The sequence below is a fragment of the Phallusia mammillata genome, chromosome 1 (genome assembly GCF_965637545.1).
Source record: "Phallusia mammillata chromosome 1, kaPhaMamm4.hap1.1, whole genome shotgun sequence".
Taxonomy (NCBI): Eukaryota; Metazoa; Chordata; class Ascidiacea; order Phlebobranchia; family Ascidiidae; genus Phallusia; species Phallusia mammillata.
In genome coordinates this window covers 15,663,843-15,690,246 of record NC_137252.1, presented here as the reverse complement: position 1 = coordinate 15,690,246, position 26,404 = coordinate 15,663,843, and the positions used below count along the sequence as shown (strand labels likewise).

Here is a 26,404-nt window from a genome sequence, read left to right as displayed (position 1 = left end):
AATTTTCCACGTTCCCACGTAGCATCGAATGCTGTGTTTTCTTGAGACGCGGATTTTATTTGCGTATTTAACGCGCATTGTCAGACAACTAGTAACAAACAGGTATTGTTACGTGCACACTACAAAACGAAACAGTAACCTTGTTTGTTAACCTGCGCGCCGCCAGTTTACCTCTTTACGTTTCATTGTATAGAAGCGGTTGTAGCTAGCTACGAGAAACTTTCTCCGTTGGCACATTAATTTCATAGTATATATATATTTTTTTCTTAAATTCCTGACTTTTAGGTACATTTTAACATTTCTCCCTGACGCAGATTTAAACACTAAATTCCCTGACATGTCAGGGAAAATCCTGACGTATGGCAACCCTACTCTAACCTCCAGCACCAGATTAGCCTGTAGCGGGTTTCTTTGAAGGGATTGTTTTCTGAGATAAATATGTTGCAGCAAGCTTAGTGCCTAGGGACAGTAAACTTTTGCCACACGAAGTTCGAGAGGGTATATAGTTTAGGGTTGCCATACGTCAGGATTTTCCCTGACATGTCAGGGAATTTAGTGTTTAAATCTGCGTCAGGGAGAAATGTTAAAATGTACTTAAAAGTCAGGAATTTAAGAAAAAAATATAGATATACTATGAAATTAATGTGCCAACGCAGAAAATTTCTAGTAGTTAGCTACAACCGCGTCTCTATACCATGAAACGTAAAGAGGTACACTGGCGGCGCGCAGGTTAACGCACAAAGTTACTGTTTCGTTTTGCAGTGTGTGTGCGTGCGTAACAATACCTGTTTGTTGCCAAAGTTGTCTAACAATACGCGTTAAATACACAAATAAAAATCCGTGTCTCAAGAAAACACAGCATTCAATGCTACGTGGGAACGTGGGAAGTTTCATTTGCTTTAACTGTGTATCTAATAGGCAAGGAATTAACTAACAACAAAAAGTCGAATGTCGTGAGATATAAAAACGTTTTTACAGTGGCATTTTATTGCAAATTTAAAAAGGCGGCTCCCAGTGTTGCTGTTTTTCTGTGACAATTTAAAATTGGTCCGAACAGTTTTTAGAGTGGCAAAGGTTGGCGACCCGTAATATATGTGCTTATTGTTTCAAGGATAGTGAGAGTAGTAAGCTTAGCCTAATAAACTTAACTAAACAGAAGCTTACGCAGAAAGTTAATTAACAAGGATCAGAGTATCGTATCTAACGTTTTGCCGTGTCGCTGTCCGTGTGACTTCCGAATATTCTAAATTTATTCCGCAATAGAAGTAATTGGATCGCAAAAAAGGTGAACCCAACGGTTCTCAAACTGCGGTCCGCGGTCCTTTAGGGCTCCGTGAGGCAATTTTGCGGGGACCGCAAAAAGCTGGAAGTAATTCTATATTCTAATTTAGCGTCAGTTTGTGCAACTAAATAAGTTTAAATCAAAGTGAAATTGAGAATCGACCGTCTCCATTGCCAAACAATAAGCTTTATTGCATGCCTACTGACAAAAATGCAATTGCTCGCGTACAATGGTAATGTTTTTGTCTTGTCTGTAATGTCAGATTTGGATCATTGATATGCAGAATTTTACATAACTAGCTAAAACCCTGCAATCAATTTTCCTTTTTCTGAAAAACACATTTAGGCTTAAGGACCACAAACCCTCGAAATAATGGCAAAGAGACCGTTTAGAGAAAATAACGAAAAAGTTTGAGAACCACTGGGTTAACGCAACTGAGATAAACTTTGTCAGGGATTGTGTATCATAAAATATGGCAACCCTAATATAGTTATATACCTCCCCTTTAAAAATAAATACGTTTTATCTATGCATTGAAGTGTGACGGCCGAAAATATTTAATCATGCGTGACGCGTCATGCTCAACGCGGCGTTCGCTTGGAGAAGTTATTGTTTTCCTTTTGTTTTGAAAGGTTTAGGGGCAAGTCTCACCAGGTAGGTGATGGACGCTGTTGATGAATGCGACAAGTTGTCAAAAGATTTGCTGATACAAGCCAAAACAGCGGTTGAAGACATAACTGAGCAACTAATGAATGCCGAGAAGGAATTTGATGGCAGCAGGTGAAGATATCTTTTTTTTACAAACAAATTAAATGGTTAGTTATCGTAAAGTGCACTGCTCTTCAACCGGATATACTTTATACCCAAGTGTATACAACATCAAAACTAGGGTATATAACGAAATAATGGTATGTGAATAAATTACAAATTAATTCAGTGTTACTGAATACTGATGGTCACAGTTGTCTTTCTATGAATGTTGCCAGGAAGGTACCACATCTTGACCTATCTAAGGTTATATAATTGCACAATGTTTTTTTAGACTTTTCGGGTACAATTTTAATATATGCTGTGCTAGGTATTAGTGATGGGACAGGTACCCGTTGCTCGTACTCAGTATCGAAATATTTTGTCTTAGTTTTCGATACCAACGTGCGAGTACTGAAGGCCGATTTACACCATAAGAATACGGGGAACTTTATGCCAATATTTGCTTCAGACAGCACAAAATTGGGAAAAAGTTCCGCCAGTTTATGTATATCTTTTACGCTATCGCGTGGAGATGACATTTTTCGGCATGTGTGTGTGCACGTTTGTACCCCGACCTACACTTAAGTACTCGGTACTCTGTATCGAAGGTATATACATGTGGTACTCATACTAGGTATCGGTACTCGCTTCAAAACCTGGTATCGTCCCATCACTACTGGGTATACAAAATTGCTGAAAAATTTTAAAAGGTCGAAAAAAGGTTAAAGAGAACTGGTATAGTTTGTAAACAGCTCATTACCACAAAGAGTAGACTATACAAATAGATATGTTTAAATGTATTTTTAGTGAAACAACAGATCCTCATGTGGTAAATAATGACACCACCAAACAAGACAAGCAATCTGTTGGTGGCCAGCATTTGAGCCATAAACCACCAATTACCCATCATGAAGCTGCCTTTAGAGAAAAGTTGGTGGGATTTGACACACGAAGCAGCACACCAAAACAGAACACTGTTGTTTTACAAAAGACCGAAAGACAACCACGGCAAGCGACAAAATGTGTGATGAAGCAACTGACTAATGATTCAGAAAAAAGCACTGATGCATCAGCTGGGATATGGAGTTTGGATTCCAAGTATGTATGAATTTTTGTGTTATTTTTGTTGATTACGGGCAAATATGATGACCAGAATAGATGTAAAACACAACATGCTTTATTATTCAAATGAGGTTACATCAGTCGCACCCACTAATGATGGCATAAGTACTTTCAAAACATTTGAATAATAAAGCATGTTGCTTTTTACATCTACTTGGGCTATGATATTCATTATTACACTTATTAACAGATCCATGTTGATTCTGTTTCGGCAAAATTGCCATGACTTTTCGCTGAACTATAACATATATTTACAGTATATATATTTGTCTGCTGTTATTATTGTGACATAAAGATAAGGTTATGCAAATATATGCCACTAAAAGCAGATACCGCTGGAGATAGTACTCCTATAGTTTGTAAATTGAAATTTTTTTTCACTGTTACCACTGCAGCCTATTATTAGTAAAAAACCGTTGTGTTCAAAACATAAAAAAGCTTTGCAAATCGAGCATGCTATTAATAGTTATCATCATGTAAACACACTGACTAACCTATTTGTTTTTCAGACCAGTTCAATTTGCTGCTTCACAGGATGACACCAGTACAGTGGATTTTCATTTGGTAGAAGCAGTTTTGCCAAAGAGTCGTCGTTCATTGCATGTTAGTACTAATGAATTTATATTTTACAACAACTTTTTTACAAGTTATGCTTTTGCCTAATTGTTTTGTTCATTCTGTTTTTTATTGCTGTGACTTTTTTAGGAATTTGTAACATGCAAATCAGTACACGAAATAGTATTAAACTTTGTTGTTGCACGTAAAAAGTTCCCTAATAATAATCAATAAAAAAAGATTAGGTACATAACGCATGGTTTTAAATTCTAAACCAAAAGAACAAAAACTGGCTTTGATCTTTTTGCACGGAATTGGAAAATTGCCAACAATTTTTTTGAAAGCAATCATGTCAAAACTAATCAAAAAATGTGTATGAAATAATGCTAACTAACTTAACACTATTACAGTTTGATTCAAAATCAGCTCAGTGAATAATAACCTATTTTGTTCAATTTTGCAGGATCACCTTGTTAAAGACACAGCTGCTACAGATGATGATGAATTATCTGATGGTTCTCAGTCACACTCAGTGTTTACTATTGCCAAGTTGGTGAGCAGTCTCAATGCAGAGAAGAAAAAATCTAAAGATGTAAATAAATTTCTTTATTGAAAAAACTATGGACCAAATTGATTCCAGTTTATCATGACCTGTTTTTTCACATTTCAGTTAGAAGAGCAAGTGTTGTATTTAAAAAATGAAATTGAAGCAAAGAAAATTGAACAAGAATTGAATGAAGCCAAACGCAAGGAAGCAGACACAAGTCATGTTGCAAGTATGAGAACAGAATAATCTTACAAAGCATCTGCTTTCATCACTAAATAAACATTGCAGACTTTATTTTGTAAATATAAAATATATTATAAAAAAAATAAAAATGAATAAAAAAATTGATTTAATGCATATCTATTAATAACAAATTAGATTAAAGCCACCTATGGCATAATTTTAAGCAACATTTTTTATTAGGCATGTGTTTGTGAGTTAACAACCAGCCAGAACATCTCAACCTAATCTGAAAATATAATTTTGTTTCAACTTGTTCATGTGTGCAAACAGGTTTAGTGGAAGAAATTTACACAGCTCAAAAGGAGCGGGAATCTGCTGTCCTTGCCAGGCTTAAACTTGCAACACAAGAAAGGGATGAGGCAATACTAAGGGCAAAAGCCTATGCAAAGGATGCTAGGTAACTGGAGATGGGCTACATTTTTTTCCTGCTAAAATATGTGTGCACGTGTGTAGCCAAAAGTTTTAAATCTACTGCAATATGAAAGTTATTGTTTTTCTGCCAAGTTTATTATTTACATGTTTTACAAGCATAAACTGTCAAATTTTTATTAATTTATTGTACATCCTTTTGAGAAAGGATTTCTTACTGTTGAAATATGTTAGTTCTGTTTTGCAGACTTTCTAGTCATGATGTAAATAACAACAATGCAGCAATGCAAGAAAAAGTAAGTAACTTTTCAACTTCCAATGAATAGTTGTTAAAATATCTTTCTGCTACTGTAATGCAATAGCCTTTTCGTAACTTAGTAAAATGGAATATATCCAAAGCATTTGATTAAATCTTTTAAACCTAGATAGAGCAATTTAAAGTGGTAAATGAAAATTTGTGACAGATATCTTTGTTTACAAAAATAAAATGCTATAACTAAAATGCTATGTTGCATTTCCAGAGTTTACAAGTTTTATTGAATGCTGTTTGTGAAGCTGAAACTGGAAGAGCTGCTGAAAAATACAGCCGTGACATCATTTCTAGAATTGGTGTGATGAAGAAAGAAAGGGATAGAATAACTTGTGAAGAAATGAAGGCTGTAATTAGAGAGCGAGACAGTGCTCAGTACATGGTAACAATTGTGTGCAAATGTTTTTACTATTTTATAAATTTTTTCAATCAAATTTTATCTTCTCAATATATTTTGCTATTGATAGTTATTCGTTAACACATGGGGACCAACATTTGCAATTCCAAAGCATGTTGTTATGTATCAATAATACTTTATGGTTAGTGTCGCAGTTTGCACCGGGAATTAAAAATTTTAAAAGAGAAACGAGCAAAAAATGATGATTCGTTTCAACTTGAAGAAAATCAAAAACTAAAGGTTTGTAAATGAACTATTAAACTGTAAATTTTTGAGCTAACCCCAGTAAATTTTGTGTAGGAGCAACTACGACAGACTGAGGATGAAAGAGATGATGTTATCGCAAAACTTACAGCAACAAAAGAAGAAATGGAAACATTACGAGTTTATTATAGGTCTGTTTTCCAATAGCCCCCCAAAATTGATGTTTTGCATTGTATTTGTTGTTTTCTAAATGAGATGTAATTCACCAACTTTTGGTTATTCAAGGCATGGTTTGGGTGATAAAAAAAATTGATGTGATTGTGACTGAAGGCATGAATTTGTCACCAACCTGACTTTCAGAGTATGTCCCACTCTGGTCAAAGAAACAATTTCCTGTTAAAAAAAACGTATTTTTAGTCTGCACAAAAAGTTGGTTGAAAGTGGAAGATTGGCGAACATGAATTCGGACCAAGATGATGCAACTAGACTTGCACAAGTGTTAAGAGTCGCCCATGAACACAACCATGTTCAAGAAACAAATGCACGTCGCCATGAGACAGAGGCATGCAGGTTACGGGAAAAAAATGAAAGGTTTGTATGTGTCAGCAAGAAAACTTATAAACAGGGTTGCAAGGTTTAAATGTTTGTAGGTCATATATTTACAATACAATAAAGTCCAATGTCCATTTTGTTCAAGAAGAAAAGTTTCTTTACAAAGTTTTAAAAGATGGTGGTTTGCAAAACACCTGTAATGTTATTTTGGAAAAGGTTTAAATTCTTTTATCTTAATGTTGCAGAATGCAGTGTAATTTTTTGGACAGTTTGTAGCATGTTTTTTGTCTAGTTTAATCACATAAATGTATGATTTAATTATTGAGAAAACAGCACAATTCAAATGCGTTGTTCCAAAATTTTATTCAGGTTAGACCGTCTGGTCACTGTACTCCGAAAGAAATTGGCTCTACTTGCCCAAAAATCTGCTCAATCGGTTATGGATGCCAGTAGTAACAGCAGCAGGGAGATATACTGAGTTGTACTACTTTTGTTTCTTGCCTATTTGCACATTATTTATGTTTTCCTTGCCCATCAAAAATGAATTTATTTTCCAAGTTACCTGTACTATTTTTCACAAATTTTCTACTGTGAATAACAATGTGTGTTACTTCTCAAACCTGTACTCACGATTTTTTTTACTTGTGGCTTTTTTGCTGCTGTCTAACAGTAGCATATTTTTCTCTCAGAACACAAGCTTTACTTTTCAACAAAATAACGAATACAATCTATGCAGATTTAGACTGGAATAAAAGCACTAAACTTCCTAAAAATATTTGTCATCAAACTGTGCTTTTTGTGTGCTAACTATTTAAGCTTTGAAAAAATATGGTAATTGCTGGTTACTATGTTGTAGATTTACCTGTCTATCTACCTAACGCCTGCATTATTTGGATAAGTGTGCCACGTTTTCTTTTAAACTTTTTTTCACTTAGCTGCTGTAGTGTTTCAAAGCAGTAGTGTAGTAACAAAACTAAAAAATAAACAATTTATTTGCACAAAAATGTTGTATCTGATGGTTTATTTTGTAATCACGGTAGTACATGGTACAACTTTGAAATTTGAAAAAAAACTTAAAAAGCATCGGCGAGGACTAAACTTATCAACAGGAATCGCTTTTTAAAACCCATGCAACATTTAACCCTAAATGAAACACTTGGTAGCAATTACGTTACGTTTTTGTGAAAAGCAACAGATTTTAGCAGGGCTTGGTTAATCACGCGTATTGACACTTAATTAAAGCACCAACGAAATAGGGCACCACAGAAACTTTTTACAATCAAAATTCTTAACAACAAAGCGGATTCTATATTTCCAAGCTTAGTCCCCATTATCAAAACTGTTAAGCAACCACAACGCTCCCAAGCGCGCCAGCCACCAGTACACTCCTAGAAAGTCGTAAGCCACTCCTACAGTCGAGGCCGAACCCCTAAGTTGTATCAGGGCTTGTGACGTTTACTTGCGCAAAAGCGTGCACGTGAAAATATGCGCCTCTAAATGTGCAAACATTTTTGAAAATACATCAATTCAACATATAGCGGAAGGTTTAGCTCGAAGTTTTGTCACGATTTCGGGACAAAGCACAATCGTTGAACGACGGAAGAAAATGAGTCGTCCCTCTCTCCCGAGCTTATAGTTGTCCTGACTCCTAACCTCGCACCTTTTTTCAACAAATATTTTAACCCGGACACGACCCAGAGCACCCGGTCTAATGCTGGTCGGCTCCCACGTTGAAGCTTGAACCTTGAAGGCCCGCTTTGCCCGCCACCCGTCCACTCTTTGGTCACTAACTACTACAGTACAGGGCAACAAAATGTCAGTTAAATGATCATATTTTATTAAAATAATTTTAATATTAAATTAATCACAGCAAAATCACATTTAATTTAAAAATATGCACAGTTGAGCAAAAGTACACAGTTCACGATTTAAAAAAATATTTAACAAGAAACAGGCGAAGGGGTATACTTGTAAAAAACATGACGGTTCATTAAAAAGAACCGAGGGATTGTCGAAGTGTCATATTTTTTACAATCATTCTGGCTGGTCTGTTTCTTGGTAAAATATACACACGTAACAAAATGGAAACAATATTGCACAATGTGAAGACTATCGTCTGAATGGCGATTTCGTCGGTTTTAAGACGTTATGAATTTGCTTGACAAAAAAACGTCGATGGGGTTGGCATTTGGCACAACAAGACCGAAAAACCAATTTAGGACATGAAAACACTCAATGCCGAAAAGAGTTATTATTCAAAAAATGGTTGGTCAACTAATAATGGGGTAGTCTCTTTGGCAAGCGATGTGCTATCTCTTTGAGTTTGCTGTGACCATTTTCTGCAAATTCCACTTGAAAAGATCGAGAGCAATAACATTTCAGGAAGAACTAGAACATGGTGGATCACTAAAACACAGTTTTTAGTTCTTACTTTTAATAGAATGTTTGGGGAGTGGGGACCAATAACAATTTTATGCTGTTTATGTACCTGAACCACGAACAGCTGAATTAAATGGATCCCTGCAGGGAATAACACCTTTTTCCACCAGCAGATGAAAAATTGCTTGTTGGATTGTAACAATAATCATAACAATCTGCCAAAAAATGTAATCAGAGACAGATTTTTTAAAATTGCTTCACATTATTATCATAGATCCTAACTGGTGGGAAAAGGACAAACCTGAATACAGTAGAACTTCATGGTAATATAATGAGGCTTGAACAGTTCAACATGTCCATTGTAAAGCAGTTTCATGAAATACATGGCAACAAGAACGGCCACAGCACTGAGAATTTCCAACAGCTCAATGCCAAAATCTTCCTACAAAGTCAAACACTGGTTTAGTTAATGTCGAGGAGACTTGTACATGCTTTACCTTAGCAAAGCCATAGTAACCATTGGTCCACAGAACAGCTTCAATAAATGTAAACAGTGGTCTCAAAATGACAACTTGGTACACTCCAATTTTTACATATTTAAAGAACTTGCTACCATACAAGGGAAAAACATAATTACATTTTGTTTTGTTGATCTCAACAATTTTTTTTGAAAAAGGTCATACCTATTGATTTTCACATGGGGACAAATACAAATGAAGCAGCAAGCCAGTGGGGGAGCAGCCAGTGATACAGTTTGTGGACAATCGCTTTCTTGTTCTTCATCTACACCCTTATTTTCTAATATATGTAGCATCAAGTCTACAAATTCTTTTAGAGTGAATGAAAAGTATCTAAACAAAAATTTTGTAAGTTGCATATGCACTGAACTGATATTTACAACATTAGTGCTTACAAAATACAAGCTTCAAACTTATTTACTGTAGGTATTAAGATACTTACACAGAGAAGACAAATTCACACATTAGACTTGAAAGAGGTGAAACAACACCAAGGAATGACATCAATGAGTAAGCCGCAAATGTTCCCTAGAAAAAATACATAACTGGTAAAAATTTACAAAAATAATTTACCAAAACTTACCTGAATGTATATTAGATGCCTGGCTGATGTCTTTGATTCTTGTCTCTGCACAAACAACACACTTTCAACGATGAACAGAACCACAGTGGCAACAAAGAAAGCAGAACAGATGCTGAGAAGAATTATTTGCCTCTCCGTAACATCTAAAAACGTTATTTAAGCTATTTGAGTATTTTACCACATTTTCATATCTTTATCAGTAGATCTTTAATAATTTCACATATTTGGACTAACCTGTGAATAACGTGGTAATGTTGGGTGGTGAGTCGTACGTGCAGTTGGTTTTAACGCGTTCCATTGAGGTAGTTTCTGTTAAAATCACTTTATTTGACTACAACAAAGAAACGCATGGCTGCAATATGCAACCGTTTACATTGAACATCACATGCCTGGTGCTGGTCAATGTTTACTCTGTTACGCATGAACAGAGCGGGTTGACTAAATAGCGTTTTTCGTTTTTCATGCTTTTTTTCTTTTTTCTCTCTTTTTGTGGCGAGTTGACACGTGCGTTTCTGAACATAACTTTACAAGTTTACATACTGCATAAAATCACAGTGAATTTGGCGTTCATGTGCTTAAAATTACAGTAAAATATACATTTACAATGGATTCAAATGATTTAAACCTCGAGGAGGTTATAGCGCTTGGTGGCACAAAAGAAGACTTTGACATGCTGAAGGATTTAGAAAAACATAAAACATCTTTAGCATCTAAAAAAGATACATTTAAGGTAAGATGATTTTACTGGTTATTGTTAATGAATGTATTTACTTTAGTATAGTATAATTGCAATTTAAGTGACTTGGCTTTTTATAGCTCTTTTACTTTAGTGAAAATGTGTGAACAAAGCTGTTTTTACAACTTGGTTTCACCTTGTTTTATGATTTGTAGGAATCTGAATTTGAAGATCTGGTAAAAACACTTGGATTTAAACAAATTAAGAAGAAAAAAAGGGCAACCAAAGAACCAAAAACAAGTAAAAAAGAGGAGTCCCTGAAGAAAAAGAAGAAGAAGAAATCAAAAGAGGTTTTTAGTTGCCACAAACTTTTTATGGTAGTTACTTTCACTGAAAAATCTCTTTTGGCCCTTTTCGAAAATATCTTTTGACAAGTTTTGGCCCCAACCATAAGCTGGTGATCATCATGATTTTATATGACACAATAACATGAATTTCTTAAACTCATTCTGCCATTGATAACCCACTTGCCTATATAGTAACATTTTGTTGTCTTTGCAGCCAGTCCAAGACAATGCTGTCAGCAGCTCATCTGATGACAAAAAAATAACTGAGAAGCCCAAAGTTGCTAAACCAGAAAAAATTACTGCTTCTTTGCCACAAAAAGTCCTGTATAAAGCAGTAGAGCCCTGGCACGAACAGGATGAAGATGAATTATCTACAACTGGTGCAAATGATGACATTGATGGTTCTGAACTAAAGCTTTATGCCGAAATAGTGTTGAAAAATGAACTTGCTTTGTACCAGGAGAAAAGGTCAGGCAATACGAAGAGCCAAGGCACAGGAAATGCAGTATGGATGAAAACAGTTGCTACTGCAGGTTTAAAAATAGATGTATAGCATCAATTTAATGCAAATTTTAATCTGCATGAAAACAACATTAACTCATATTCTTGCAATAAAAACCAGGATTACAATAACCAAATGTCCAATGTCTACATTTCCATTTGTATGACATACATCCTGCTGAAATACAAAAACTAGTCTGGCTATGCATTTTTTGCATTTCAGGAACTCTGTCTGATCGTGTTTCTGCCCTCTCTCTTATGGTTCAAGAAGATCAACTACACAACTTCCATTGTCTTGAGCAACTTCTTGCTATGATGAAGAAAAAGGGGAGGAGAGAAGCTATTATGGGTAGACTTAAAACACTGAATTATAAAGTTACTGTTTACTAGTTTGCTATATTCTAACCCAGTGGATTTCAACCAGGGGCCATGGCCCCCCAGGGGGGGCACGAGCTGTGTTCCGGTGGGGCCACAGGTGTAGATTCACCAGAAAAACCAACTAAAAGCCATTTTCGTTTTTAATGCGCAAAATTAAGTGTGTGTTGCATAAAGTCATTCACTAAGTTTAATTGATTATTTCACACAATGTTTGTCTGTATTGAGGTTTTTTACGATTACGGATTCTTGTTTATTCTATTAGACCTGTTTTAAACCGAAAGTAGTACCATATTCCAACATGAGTTTGCCATTATATTTTTTTAAGGGGCCACAGGTCTTACAGGGTTACTTAGAGGGGGCCACCAGGCAAAAAAGTTACTTTTAGGGGGCCTCGGTCCACGAAAGGTTGATAACCACTCTTCTAACGTTTAACAGTCACCATGGGTCTATGAATTGCTGTGCTTAGCATTGGAAATTTAGTATGTGAAAAAATTGGAATAAAAGTTTCATGCTTAAAATTCACTACATAATTACCAGCCACGAATTTTTAGGTTATAATTCACAAACATGTTTAAATTATGAGGAGATTAAAAGTGTACAATGGCTAAATTAGGATCAAAATTGAATTACGTCTTTGTACAATTTGCCACATAACTTTTTGTTTTGTGTGTAGGGTTGGAAGCCATTAGGGACCAAATGTTAGGAGATTTGCTACCATGCAATAGAAGGCTAAAATTTTTTCATCAGCAGCCTCTAAGTACAGTTGCTCAGGAATTAGCAGTAAGTTGTTGAATTATATCTCTTTGTGTAATGTTAATAAGTAATTCTGATCAATGTAGCATTTTGTGTAAAAATACATTGTCTTCCTTCTTCACAATTAAGTGATTTTATTTACATATTTTTGATTTTATTTAAGTGATTTATAGTAATTTTTTTTATTTGTTATGCAGAAAGATGAAAAAAATTGGTCAATCGAGTCATGCCAGCGCAAGTTGCTTTTATGGATTTTTGAGGATCATCTAAAAACTCTTTTTAAATCCTTTCTGGATCATCTTAATGTTATGGCACATGATGCATTGGAGGCTTCAAAAACAAAAGGTGTGTTGAGTTGTTTAAACTGCACCCCAGCTATAACATGACTTGTTACATGTGGATATATATTTCACAATTAAAAAAGCCTAAACATTCATTCTAATGAAGGCATCCATTCCAGTGTGTGTACAGTTATGACTGTGCTAATATATTTTGACGCATTAACTGTAAAATTTATGAATATCACCTTTCTTTATAGTAAATGTATGTATTATGGTACAAACTTTATTTGCAAAGCAAAATGTTAGATTGGAAGTATTCTTACTGGATTGATAAATTTGATTAATTTATATCCAAAATGAAATCAATACCTTTCATTTTTTTTCACCCTCTTTCAATCTAAACTGTTGCTAGATAAGTTCAGATTGCATTTAATATTTTAACTACATATTATTTGTAAACATATCTAGGTCCTTCCATGTTTTGTTTTACTTTAATTACATATAGGCCTAAACTACAAATGTTCACTTAAAACAATTATTGTTGCTGTCATTGATGTTTTTTTGTTTTAGCTATGTCTGTTGCTCTAAACTTGCTGTTGAAAAAACCCGAACAAGAAAAAGCACTCCTCATGCTGCTGGTCAACAAACTGGGGGATCCAAAGTAAGTTTTGTCTTTTTAAATAAACCTAATATCTGTACTGGTTATTTTGCATATGTGATACCTGTTTTATAATCATTCTGTAGCATTGCTTTTATACCCCATAATAGAATTCTAATGAAAATTTTATTGCAACTTTGTTTTTTTAGGTATAAGATTGCATCCAAGGCTCTTCACATGCTTAACTTAGTAGTTTTGAATCATCCACTGATGCAGGGCATCATTGTACGTGAAGTAAGAGATTTACTTCTGAGACCCAACCTTGCAGCACGTGCCCAGTATTACTGTGTGTGTTTTCTGTCATCACAAATTTTGAGCCATGAAAGGTAGTTTTATCATGATTAGCTGATTAAACTTTGTCCTACTTTTTAACACATTGTTTTTTACAGAAAGGAGGTTGCAAAAAAGCTTATTCAAATCTACATGAACTTTTTTAAGTCCTGCATAAAGAAGAAAAGTACAAACAACAAAATGCTTAGTGCTTTGCTTACAGGTAACAGTTAGTATTATTATTTTCGTGCATTTTTTACTGTGTATGATTTTTGTGACATTTTTTGCAGGTGTAAACAGAGCATTTCCTTATGCTGATCTGGCTGATGAAGACATAGTCAATGAACTTGATGTTTTGTTTAAAACTGTACATATTGCTGGATTGAGTACAATGGTCCAGGCACTAGTCTTACTCTTTCAGGTTTGTGATCAATATTTTTGACCTACAAAAAAATTACTCCAGTATGTTTGCCAAACCTGTTTTTTTCCATAAGAAAAAGAATATTTTGTAGGTTTACAGTTCAAGAAATGAAGTATCTGACAGATATTACAATGCACTTTATTCAAGCTTGTTCCATCCTGAGTTGACAGTGAGCACTCATCGCCATCCAATGTATCTTAATTTGTTGTACAGGCAAGTGTTTGAAACCAAATATTTTTTTGTATTTAAGCCACCAGCATGTTAAACAAATTTGGCATGTAATGTTGTACCTTACTTAAAAACTTTCTGTGAAGTAAGATTAGTACATTTTTTTCCCATTGGTTTTGTAGTGGTGGCTAATCAAGCATTATCATGTTTTATTCAAACAGATCACTAAAAGCAGACCCATGTGAGCCAAGAGTTCAAGCATTTGTCAAACGCATGCTTCAAGTCTGTGCCCTGCAACAGTCACCATTCACTGCCGCTGTTTTGGTTTTGATTCATGAACTTGCTTCATCCAAACCCTCACTGGCTTTCTGCTTCTTCGGTAAAACGTCTTTGCATGAGGATGAAATAAAAAAGGAAACATTGAAGACTGAGGATGAAGGGAAGAGTGATGATGAAGATGAGCATTTTACTGATGTTAAACTTGACTCTGATATGGAGGAAAGGTAAGTTTGTGATAAGTTTTTAGCTTAAAACTCATAATAGTGCCAGAATATAGACTGTGTAATAATATACAAATTTTTAAAAATCAGGTGTTGAGCTTGTTTTGTAAAATTGGGTCTTCTTGTTAACAACTTTGCCACAATTTTAGATTGCTTTTTAGCTGAAGAAATATTGGTGAAGACATTTTGGAAAAAAACTGCCTCTACATTTTTACCGACACAAACTCTATTTAAACATATTATTTCTTTGCAGTGAAACAATTGATGACAAACCTGACGTAACTTCGGCATGGACTCACAAACATAGAGAACAAATGCGCTTTGGAGAGGGAATGTATGACTCCCTGCACCGAAATCCTCAGTTTGCTGCTGCTGAGAAGTCTTCCCTATGGGAACTTCATAGATTTATCCGACATTTTCATCCCACTGTCTCACTTTTTTCTAAGGACTTGCTGGAACAAAATAGCAATGCTGAAAAAACTGGTGACCCATTGGATGACTACACCCTAATCAAGTAAATTATCAGTTCTTATTAATTGTGGGAAAATTTGTAACCAAATTGTTTTTTGTATTGTTGTAACTGTTAACAGATGTTTACTACTGATATGTAACTCACTGAAAAATACTGCTTGTTGTGTATAAAATACATTATAAAACATAAAGGTAATTAAACAAAAATCATACTCACTCTAATTGAGTAAGATTAAATTTCATTTTTGTAAACACAATTTAGGTTGTTGTTTAAATGTTTTAGGTTTTTGGATCGCTTTGTTTATCGAAATCCAAAATCAAAGGAAGGAAAACGCACCAAAAGTGGAGAACCAGTCAAGATGCTTTCCATTCACAGGCGAAAGAGACATGCTGCATTTAACAGTGTTCTTCCTGTCAATAGTGCAGAGTTTCTTCAGAAACAAAAACTTTGCCCAGAAGAAATATTTTTTCACAAGTAAGCAAGAATTATATTGTAAGTTTAATTTTCCGGCACTGAAAAACAGTTTTATTTCTTTGGCGAACAATATAAGCGATTCACTGTGTACTGTTTCAAAAAAGTGTGCTGTCAAAAAAATGTTCTAAAAATTCAAGAACTACTAATTATGTGTCCCCTTCCCTGAAGGGGACACATATTGATTTTACTCAAATTGTTTTTTGTTTTTTTCTTTTTTTTTCTTTTTTTTTCTTCTTTTTTCTTCTCCCCAAAGTTTGTCCGACTCGTTTTTCCATCAAATCCTTGATGGATTTGCATGAAATTTACACAGATGGTAGATGTAGTTATGTAGATGTGCATCCCACTTTGTTTTTGTTGATAACCCGAGTATTTACCCCGCTAGCCCCCTAAAATGGGTATTTTTTCCCCAAAGTTTGTCCGACTCGTTTTTCCATCAAATGTTTGATGGATTTGGCTGAAATTTACACAGATGGTAGATGTAGTTATGTAGATGTGCATCCCATTTTGTTTTTGTTGATAACCCCAGTATTTACCCCGCTAGCCCCCTAAAATGGGTATTTTCCCCCGAAGTTTGTCCGACTCGTTTTTCTATCAAATCCTTGATGGATTTGGATGAAATTTACACAGATGGTAGATGTAGTTATGTAGATGTGCTTCCCACTTCGTTTTTGTTGATAACCCCAGTATTTACCCCACTAGCCCCCTAAAATGGGTGAGTTTTTAAACAGTGTCAGAATTGGCTGAAATTTGGATAGCTTGTAGAGTATGCCATTTATAGATGTCGATTGGTGTGTTCAACCATGTAGCCCCATCATTTACCCCACAAGCCCCTAAAGTGTAAAACGTATTTATATGTTACTGGGCACCACAAACGAAAGATTTCTGTTGCTCAATAGTGTTACAAGGGCAAGCAGTTGTATGTTACTCTTTTATGACTTTGTGGATTGCTTGGTGAACGTTAGTTAGGGGGTTGTTAACAGCCCTATGACATCTGAAACATTAACGGTTGTCGCTCAAAACACCTCTAGTGGTCGAAATTTTAAACATTGGCGGATTGGGCTGAAATTTTGCAGTACTATTGATTGAGTCATTGAGGTTTCATATTTTTTTAGTTTGAGTGTCTGACCCCATTAGTTACCCCACTAGTCCCCTACAATGGGTCAGTTTTTTAAACAGTGTCGGGATGGGATAAAATTTGGGGTAGTATGTGGACTATGCTATTTGTAGGTTTCAGTTGATGTGGATTACCTTTAGCCCCAACATTTACTCAACTAGCCCCCTAAAATAAATGAACTTTTAAAAAACATTCTAATTATATGAAATTTTGCAAAGTTTATTAAACATACTCAAATGTTATGTTTTTACATAGTATTATTATTTAAGCCCAGTGCCGATCACTGCGTTTACCTTAAAACACCAAACTTTCACATGGTTATCTCTTGAAATGCATTATCTACAACTTTGCATGTGTGGGGACCCATGAGCTTCTGCTTGCAGAAACAACTAAGGTTATAAAAGATAGTGGATGGCATGGGACCCAATATAAAATAAGCATAGGAAATATATCAATGTTTGAAAATAGGTTATAGTGTATATGCAAGGGCAATATGTGCTAAGCCACCCTTCTAGTTTTTTGTGAACATGCATTGTTTTTAAATATATATGTATGTAATCTTTGTGTTCTGTGTAAATGATTCTTTGAATAGGATATCAAGGTAAACCCTTTGTAACTGCCAGATAGGCATAACTTGCCAATATATTTGCTTGGTGTTAGCCAACCTCATATATTTATGGGTCCCCTTCCCTGAAGGGGACACATATTGATTTTACTCAAATTGTTTGTTTGTTTTTCTTCCCAAAGTTTGTCCGACTCGTTTTTCCATCAAATGTTTGATGGATTTGGCTGAAATTTACACAGATGGTAGATATAGTTATGTAGATGTGCATCCCACTTTGTTTTTGTTGATAACCCCTGTATTCACCCCGCCCGCCCCCTAAAATGGGTATTTTTCCCCCGAAGTTTGTCCGACTCGTTTTTCCATCAAATGTTTGATGGATTTGGCTGAAATTTACACATATGGTAGATATATTCATGTAGACATGCATCCCACTTTGTTTGTCCAAATAACCCTAGTATTTACCCCGCTACCCCCTAAAATGGGTGAGTTTGTAAACAGTGTCAGAATTGGCTGAAATTTGGATAGCTTATAGAGCAGTGGTTCTCAAACTTTTTTGAGCGCAACCCAAATTTGAGTTTTATGAACATCTCACGACCCAAGCCTCAAACATCAATAAATGTATTTTTTCTTGTACAAATACTTACTCATTCTTGAACGCTAACTGTTACATCTCCATGTTCAGCTTCGCATGATTAACTTGTCCTATCATTTCGCGCGTTATGACATCACAATCGGTAAATGCGTAACAGTAAAATTGGAAGGCTATTGTTGTATCCAGTGGTCGGCAACCTTTTAGGCGATGCGTGCCAATTTACTTGTTACTTCCATGTGTTAATGACCTCGCGTGCCAACGTTTTTCTGAATAATAATGGTTCGTGCCAGCTGATATCAATAATAAAGACAAAGCATAGTTTTTGTGCATGCAAGGCTAAATTTTAAGACAATGGTGTGATAAAAGACTATAAACAAGCAATGTAACAGGTTAAATTGTTACTTCAATATAAACACACAAATCGGTTGGCGTGCCATGAAAAACCACCTCGCGTGCCAACCTTGGAACGCGTGCCATTGTCTGAGATGAAGCCACAATTCAGTTATGATGGAGAATTAAAAATACTTTAAAAACGAAATAAAAAAGTTGGTTTTGGCAGAATTGAATCACCATAGCGTGACCCATTTTTTGACCCTGCGCGACCCATGTTTGGGTCGCGACCCATACTTTGAGAACCACTGTTATAGAGTATGCCATTTATAGATGTCGAGCCCCAAAAGTGTAAAACGTATTTGTATGTTACTGGGCACCACAAACGAAAGATTTCTGTTGCTCAATAGTGTTACAAGGGCAAGCAGTTGTATGTTACTCGTTTGTGACTTTGTGGATTGCTTTGTGAACATTTTTGTGCCATGGCAGTTAGGGGGTTGTTAACAGCCCTATGACGTACGAAATATTAACAGTTGTTGCTCAAAACACCTCTAGTGGTCGAAAATTTAAACATTGGCGGATTGGGCTGAAATTTTGCAGTACTATTGATTGAGTCATTGAGGTTTCATATTTTTTAGTTTGTGTGTCGGACCCCATTAGCTAGCCCCCTAAAATGTTTTTTTTTCACTGTTTAAAAACTTACCCTATTAGCCCCCTAAAATGGGTCAGTTTTTTAAACAGTGTCGGGATTGGATAAAATTTGGGTAGTATGTGGACTATGGTATTTGTAGGTTTCAATTGATGTGTTTTACCTTGTAGCCCCAACATTTACTTAACTAGCCCCCTAAAATAAATGAACTTTTAAAAATCGTCCTAATTATATGAAATTTGCAAAGTTTATTAAACATACTAAGTCCTCAAATGTTATGTTTTGCCCTGTAGCACCACAACTTAACCAACTAATCTCTAAAATGTGTAACCCTTTTCACAAAAGCAAAAACTCTAACACTTCCTCAAGTTTTGCCTCCCTACCTTGGCGCTTGCTATCGCAGCTACAAAATCAGATATGAGCGCAAATTCAATTGGTTATGGTTCAAACAAGCTGAATCCCGCAAGCGTCTTAAGTCCGCGCTTCAGAGTGACGCACATTCCACCAAACGTCGTTTGAAGAACAGAAGCGACAGAAACCGCTACATCCGACGTAAATGTAAAGCTAATGCCACTGTTATGAACCAACAAGCCGAAGATTGTATTCTGAATAAATCTAGTGAGATTTTATCACATACGGACAAATTGCTCCTCTTGAAAGGCTTAAACTTTGCCCCCACACCTGACTGGAGAAATAACTTAAACCTAGAATATCGCTCAAGCCTGCACAAGCTTAAACGACTTGTCGCGAAAAACGTCATAATCATTTGTGAGACGGACAAAGATGGGAAAATCGTCGTAGTAGACTACTTCGACTTCTGCACTATTATGAGAAAAAGCCTAATGAAGTTTTCCAAATTGCCAGTAAGCCCTGAGGACTTCGACAGCTACCAAAGGCATATCTACCTCGAGTGCGAAGCATTGGTAAAAAAACTACACTTGACCGATGTCATAGACATGGACATGCTGTTCCACACCGTAGGTATAAAAGCGACGGGTTCTACCTATCACCATGTTTCAGGACCTTCAGCCAAGTTTTTTAGCAACATCAAACCGGCCTATGCATACCCTTTATTCAAATCCCACAAACTGGCACCACAACAACTGCAGCTTGCCAAGTGCTCAGATATCCCGGTGAGATTAGTACATGCGGCAGGAAATACATCTCTGTCACGCATTACAGCACTACTGGAGTACCTTCTCAAACCGGTCAGCCAAGCCTTCTGCAAAAGTACTGTGAACGAATACTGCAAGGACAGCAAAGAATACCTTTTGGAAATTGAAAAGTGGAAAATGGATTACCAAGCACACGGCCACACGGATAGTTTAGTTATTGAGGCTGCCGACGTAGAGGCCCTTTATCCAAGCCTGGACCGAAAGTTGACAAAAATAGCACTGGTCCATGCCTTAAAAAACCACACTAAGCACAGCGTCACAGGCCGATGCCTGCTAGTCAAGCTCACTATGCACTGTTTGGAAAATGTTGTCACCCAATTCGAGAACAGCTTGTATTCACAAAAGACCGGCATCATCACCGGCGACAATCACTCGGTTTCGGTGGCAAACATAGCTCTACACCACATCATTTATCAATGCGCCTCAACCATACAAAATTACACGATGGTGTTTAAAAGATATATCGACGACATTATATGGATTTCAAAAAGTGCAGATGATGCAAAAAATGTACAGGACGAATTAAGAAAAACTTTTGCCAGTTTCGGCCTGTCCCTCACCTTTCGAAAGATATGCACAGCTGCACCTGGAAAAGAATTGGAGTTCCTCGACGTTCTCCATGTAACGTCCGACACCACCGCAACAGGTTTTACAACTAAAGATTACGTTAAACCTACGGCTGTATCCCGTCGTTTTTTAAATGGATTTTCGCACCATCCTCCTTGCGTATTCAAATCAATTGTTTTTTCGGAAGCAGTACGCATGCGCCGCCTGAATGAAAATGATGCCGACTTCATCCACAGCCTTAAGAGGTTGCAGCAAAAATGTATACTTTCTTGCTTTGCTAAGAAAATGACTTCGGACATAATCACACTAGCTTCCACCTGGAAACAACGGTTTGGACCTAAAACTATGCCGCAGAAGCCACACCAAAGGGTTGTCTGGGCTACAAATTTTCCGAGCATCCTTCACCTGACAGGCAAAGAAAAAGCGCTGAAACCCGGGGCTTGCATTACGTTCAAACGTCCCAAAACACTGGGCGCAATACTATCAAAAAAGCACGTACTGGATATGTCGAGTCAACAGGCTGGTGGATATTCACGACCATGCGGCAAATGCGCATTGTGTGGTTGTAGAAAGGGGTTCAAAGCTATGGTTCCCTCCGTTTCCTGTGTCACCACCCCTTCCAACCACTCTATTCCTCTAAGGCAACAACTGACATGCAAAAATTATGGCATATACGTGGCCACCTGCACCACATGCAAAGAACAATACGTCGGGCAAACGAAAAACCGTTTTAGCACAAGATGGAATGCACACAGATCAACGTGGCGAACAGGGGACGTAACAGACAGCAAGAGCGACAAGATGGCGTTGGCAAAACATTACCTAATCTCCCATCCCTGTCTACAAAAAAACAAACCGGACATATCAAGTTGTTTTTCGGTAATATTTGTTGAAGAGCCGCCTATGAGCCGGTTAGATATTTGTGAGGACAAATGGTTGAACGACCTAAAGGCGTCCATAAACATACAACCAATGATTTTCCACGGGTAAAGTAATCAGCCTTCTGACACCTTGTACGCACGACCCCTTATCACTTAATGACGTCATCGCCTTCTAACGTGTGTTAGTTTATTCGCTTGCTACCGGCGCCTTTATTGCCACCCCTTTTTAACAGTCAGTTAGCTTTGGTGTTAGTTGCAGACCTTCTCCATTGTTTTTCACCGCTTTAGTCTGATTTTGCGGCTGTATTTTACCGTGGTATTTTACCGTTTTAGCTTTTATGTGTTTTTATCGTTCTTTTCTTTTTAGACGGAAACTGACGATGCCCAAATAGGCGAAATTAATATTTCTGTTTTTCAAAAATAAAACATTACACTGACGCTGATCGTCTGCTGCTCTTTTTGAGTACATTTTGTACCCTTTTCACAATGTTCGAATTGAATGAAAATTGGACAGCTTGTAGAATTTGCTATTCATTTTTTGTTTTATCCCATTATGCCACTACTTACTCCTTTGTTTCTTTGAAAAAGAACGTTAAATAGGACATACTTCATACAATACCTGGGGTGAATCTAAATTTATATAGTTTGTACTCTACATAGTATTAATATTTAAGCCCAGTCCCGATCACTGCATTTTACCTTACAACACTATGGTTATCTCTTGAAATGCATTATCTACAACTTTGCATGTGTGGGGACCCATGAGTTTCTGCTTGCAGAAACAACTAAGGTTATAAAAGACAGTGGATGGTATGGGACCCAATATAAAATAAGCATAGGAAATATATCAATGTTTGAAAATAGGTTATAGTGTATATGCAAGGGCAATATGTGCTAAGCCACCCTTCTAGTTTTAATATGGTTTTCTACTTAAATTTATCGTTTCTATGTGTGATTGATCAAATTGTATCTTATCCACAAATTTTATTTCATAAATTTCAACCACAAGTTTATTTATCTCATGTTACAATTTGCAGTGGTGAAAAAACTTGTTCTTTTCTTTTTAGGTATTTCACTAGTCAAGCAGGCATTAGACCGAGAAACTACAAATCACCAAAATCACAAGAGGATGAAGAAATTGAAAGTGTCAGTGATGATGAGTTTGATAACTTCATGACAAGTTCTGAAGGTCAAAAGCAGCTTGACCACCAACTTAATTTCTCTGACCATGTGTACAAAAACAGGTAAAAAATAAATACTGCCATTGTAGCCGGTTTGATAGGCCTACTGTTATAGGTTTCTGCCTGTGCTTAGGACATGATAGACATGCTAAATAGGCCTGATTGAACTTACGCTCATAAATTCATCATTTTTTGGCTATGGAAACATAAATATCATCAAATAATTTCCTTATTTTCAGCTCTGGATCAAAGAGAACATCTGATGACGCAGCTTTAGACAGTGAGGAGAGCGACATGGAAGATGGACTTGGTAGGTTTTACTTATATTTTTGCCACGCATGTTTGGTGTAGTTAGCTTTTTTATAGGTAATAGTGGATTGTGCAAGGTGATCTTCATATTAAGCAGAACGAATAGTGTTTGTGCATGTAAACTAGATTTTAATGTCATGATAAAAACTGAAAACAAGCGGTGTATCAGGTTAAATTAGTAATTCAATATAAACACGCAAATCGGTTCCAGAGGTTGCCGACCCCTGAGCTAGCCTATTGTCTGTAACTAAATTTTGGTTCCAGAAAAACTGATTAGACCTTTACCCATCATCTGTAAAAAACACATTAATTTAGACGTAAATTGAAATTTGGCATTTTTATAACAGATGACGATGAAACAGATATGGGCGATGGTTATGGGTTTGAGATGGAAGATGATGAAGATGACTTGCTGGGAAAAGCGGGAACGTTCGATTTCGAAGAAGGTGGGGACCTATGACCTTGGGCTGTATTTAGATTGTTTGTTTGTTATTTTCGTTTAATAATCAACTTGAAAGTTTTCATGTTGGCATTGGAGCTGTGTTATAAAAATTGTTGCCGAACGACCAGGGCACAGATCGGGTATAGTGTAAGCTTTCTATATTAAACTGCAACTCTTACAAACGCAGATATGCCAAGAAAAACCAGTAAAGCTAAACCGCAAAAATCGGTGAAGAAGGAGTTGGACGATGTGGATGAGTTCAGCATGATGCTTGAGGAACACTCACACAACAAGTATGTTGTGTATATTAGTTTTTTTTGGCAAACAATCATTTAAAGCATTGATTCTTAACTTTTTGGTCGAAAACCTACCTATTCTTATAGTCTTATCTTTATCGCAGTGGTTTTCCGAGTTTTTTAAATTAGATGCGACGCCTTTAAAACAGTTTTATGCGTGCGACGTAAAAGCTATGAAAACAGTGCCAAGTTTAATGTTTAAAACTTATAATGTTGCTTGTATTTTTTGTTAAAAGCGCTTATCCACGCGCAGTATTGCAAGTCCGCTGAATCATTTTTCTTTTTCTATTTTTGGCTTTTACAATGCGTGACCTAAATTTAGTTCGGGAAACCACTGGGTTGAAGTAATGCCAATACAGTTTCTTCCTCAAGGAAAACACAAGCGACGGAGATAGGATTAGAACGCACAACCTTGTGCACACCTGAGGGTTGCGCAAATCACTCGACCATCTTGGCACTGACCTGGTTGAGATGTTCCCTGTTCCTCTGTTGTGTTTCAACTTAACTGAGTTTAGCCACGAGACGGCTTCTGCGACGCTATTTTCACACAACGGACAGTTTGTGAACCCTAATCCTAATAATGTAGCATTTTCGCACCCCTGGGAACATGTCATAGGTCACTTACATTTTTCCCCCTAAATAGTATTTAACTTAATTCCCCAAATATTCCCTAAATATAATAACTTTTTTGCTTCCATTCTCATGTTTTACGTTTTTTTATCCTTCGTAGATTTGATTCGATTTCAAGCTCGGCTGTAAGCAACAAGGATCGAGCAAGCGTAAAACAGCTTAAGTGGGAACGACAGCAGGAGATGAAAGACGCCGTTGCGAGAAAGAGGCAGAAAATGGGAGACAAAAGGAATCGCGGTGGATTAAACGATCGTAGAGGAAAGACACACAAAAACAGTTCGAAGCGACGGGAAAAATTTAAGCGATAAATTTTATTTCACCGGTTTCGTTTCAAAAAATAAAAGAAATACAGTACAGCCATTTTGTGTCTTGGAAAAGATTTTAGCGATAAAGTTAGATAAAATAGTTATAGTTTTTCCAACAACTTGCACGAATTAGTTAAAATTGGTAATTAGTAAATATATCACCCTCTGGGGACCTCTTTTACTTACGACCGTGTGACATTCCATGTGTTAATGTTAAATCTTCAGAACGGTTTGTTGCAAGCAAAATTATTTTAGGTTTAAATGATTGTTTTTTAAATTCAACAACATTGCAACTGCAACAATTACTGACACTTACAGAAGCAGAACTATCACACTAAACACCTTAAACTCGTTTTGCAATAACCATCGTTTTACAAACGCACATGTTTCGGTTAAGGTGTGCAAATTATTCTCGGCAAGCAAAAATGTTTAGGTGTTTAAAAAGTAGCCAACACACACAACTCACTTGTTGCGTGTTGTGCTGCTGTTTTTTTACATGCAAGTGTGCTAGTCTGGGCAAAACCAACCCAGAAACAAGGCGGAGCATTTGTTTAAGAGAGGAAGGCTACTTCGATTGCTTGTTCAAGAACAACTACGAGAAGTGTCGATAAATAAAGCAGGTACCCTTTTTATCACATAGGCTACAATTCACGACTACAGAGAATATCTTAGGCTAAATGTAATAATGGTAGCCCTGTTGTCCTGTTGGTGACGCAAAACTCAAAAAGAGGTATCAGCTCTCTAAGGAAATGTCACTTCCGTGGTTACTGGTTTGTTGATTGTCTCATACAGGTATTGATTGTCTGATAAGTCCGAATAATTCAAATGCGTGGTAACATAAGTGTAAATTTTTGTGCAATGTTTTTGTTAAAAATACGATTTCTTTGTGGTTAAAATGTATTTGTCAATGTGAATAAGTTTAAATTGTTATTATTGCATGATCAAAAAATTATAGCTAAATTGCATGTGGGCAGTGTTTTGACATTTGTTATGATGGCCAACATAACAAAACAAAAAAATATTTTTTTTTACAAATTTTCTATATTCAACAAGGGAAAATGAAAGATGTAAATATATTTTGCAATAAGATTTGTTTTTGAATAAAATGTCAATAAACTTTGCATTTGTTTGATTTTATGCTATTTCCCAAACACGTGGTTTTCTGACGACCTTCACTGGTAACCGTACATACTCCGAAAAATGACATCAGAGCAATGTGACGTCAATTTTCGGGTAATGTGAGCGCAACGCTGCATAACAAACACGATGGGAGAAAATTTGCTAAGGGAAGGCGCAACGCGAAACAGCGAAACTCGAAAGACGGAAGGTTTTTGACAAAAGAAACTTTTTTCATCACGTGGCGTTTAATCATTGTGACGTTTCGGGCTAAATGTTTGCCCCTAATGATTGCATTGTTAAGCAAAATGCGCTCAGCTCAGTTCAGCAACGAGACTAATTTGCAAATGGTCGCCAGTGGCTGTTAGCTGGCCGCGCGGCAGTGAAACATCGTGCAATGAGTTCGCTGTGTTGTCGGTGACGTTTTTGATAACAAACGCCTCCTGAGCAGATTTCTAACTTTCAAAAATGCTGCAATTGATTTCATGACATGATGACAAAGATGCGATTTCAAAGTTCCGTTTATGTTAGGTATTGACTAT

At 36.4% G+C, this 26,404-nt stretch overlaps 4 protein-coding genes across 5 annotated transcripts; 3 read left to right on the top strand and 1 right to left on the bottom strand.

The window, feature by feature from the left end:
• The first annotated feature begins 1,863 nt into the window (after window positions 1–1,863).
• LOC145218552 (mirror-image polydactyly gene 1 protein-like) lies at window positions 1,864–7,335 on the top strand. Its single transcript, XM_080085971.1, has 12 exons — window positions 1,864–2,062; window positions 2,840–3,130; window positions 3,664–3,757; window positions 4,173–4,301; window positions 4,380–4,485; window positions 4,770–4,896; window positions 5,116–5,164; window positions 5,390–5,560; window positions 5,723–5,815; window positions 5,876–5,970; window positions 6,197–6,370; window positions 6,701–7,335. Exons 1-12 carry the CDS (start codon window positions 1,944–1,946, stop codon window positions 6,807–6,809), a joined length of 1,557 nt encoding a protein of 518 aa, XP_079942097.1. The 5' UTR covers window positions 1,864–1,943; the 3' UTR covers window positions 6,810–7,335.
• Window positions 7,336–8,147: 812 nt separating this feature from the next.
• On the bottom strand, window positions 8,148–10,240 carry LOC145218561 (organic solute transporter subunit alpha-like). Its single transcript, XM_080085978.1, has 8 exons — window positions 10,046–10,240; window positions 9,812–9,954; window positions 9,671–9,756; window positions 9,394–9,561; window positions 9,208–9,319; window positions 9,012–9,152; window positions 8,820–8,925; window positions 8,148–8,737 (listed from the first exon to the last, which is right to left on the bottom strand). The coding sequence occupies exons 1-8, from the start codon at window positions 10,107–10,109 to the stop codon at window positions 8,583–8,585; spliced, it is 975 nt and encodes a 324-aa protein (XP_079942104.1). The 5' UTR covers window positions 10,110–10,240; the 3' UTR covers window positions 8,148–8,582.
• A 70-nt stretch (window positions 10,241–10,310) lies between these two features.
• On the top strand, window positions 10,311–24,801 carry LOC145218525 (CCAAT/enhancer-binding protein zeta-like). 2 transcript variants are annotated; one of them, XM_080085955.1, is made up of 19 exons: window positions 10,311–10,541; window positions 10,703–10,837; window positions 11,049–11,367; window positions 11,559–11,684; window positions 12,387–12,493; window positions 12,664–12,811; window positions 13,318–13,408; window positions 13,555–13,731; window positions 13,795–13,898; window positions 13,966–14,096; window positions 14,188–14,309; window positions 14,486–14,767; window positions 15,018–15,278; window positions 15,519–15,710; window positions 22,651–22,827; window positions 23,004–23,074; window positions 23,421–23,519; window positions 23,703–23,808; window positions 24,542–24,801. In XM_080085955.1, exons 1-19 carry the CDS (start codon window positions 10,416–10,418, stop codon window positions 24,747–24,749), a joined length of 2,982 nt encoding a protein of 993 aa, XP_079942081.1. In that variant the 5' UTR covers window positions 10,311–10,415; the 3' UTR covers window positions 24,750–24,801. The 2 variants fall into 2 exon arrangements, with proteins under 2 accessions (XP_079942081.1, XP_079942075.1); XM_080085949.1 differs by having other exon boundaries at window positions 10,703–10,864.
• LOC145218542 (uncharacterized) lies at window positions 15,719–22,026 on the top strand. Its single transcript, XM_080085962.1, has one exon. The coding sequence runs from the start codon at window positions 19,539–19,541 to the stop codon at window positions 21,690–21,692; it is 2,154 nt and encodes a 717-aa protein (XP_079942088.1). The 5' UTR covers window positions 15,719–19,538; the 3' UTR covers window positions 21,693–22,026.
• Window positions 24,802–26,404: the final 1,603 nt, after the last annotated feature.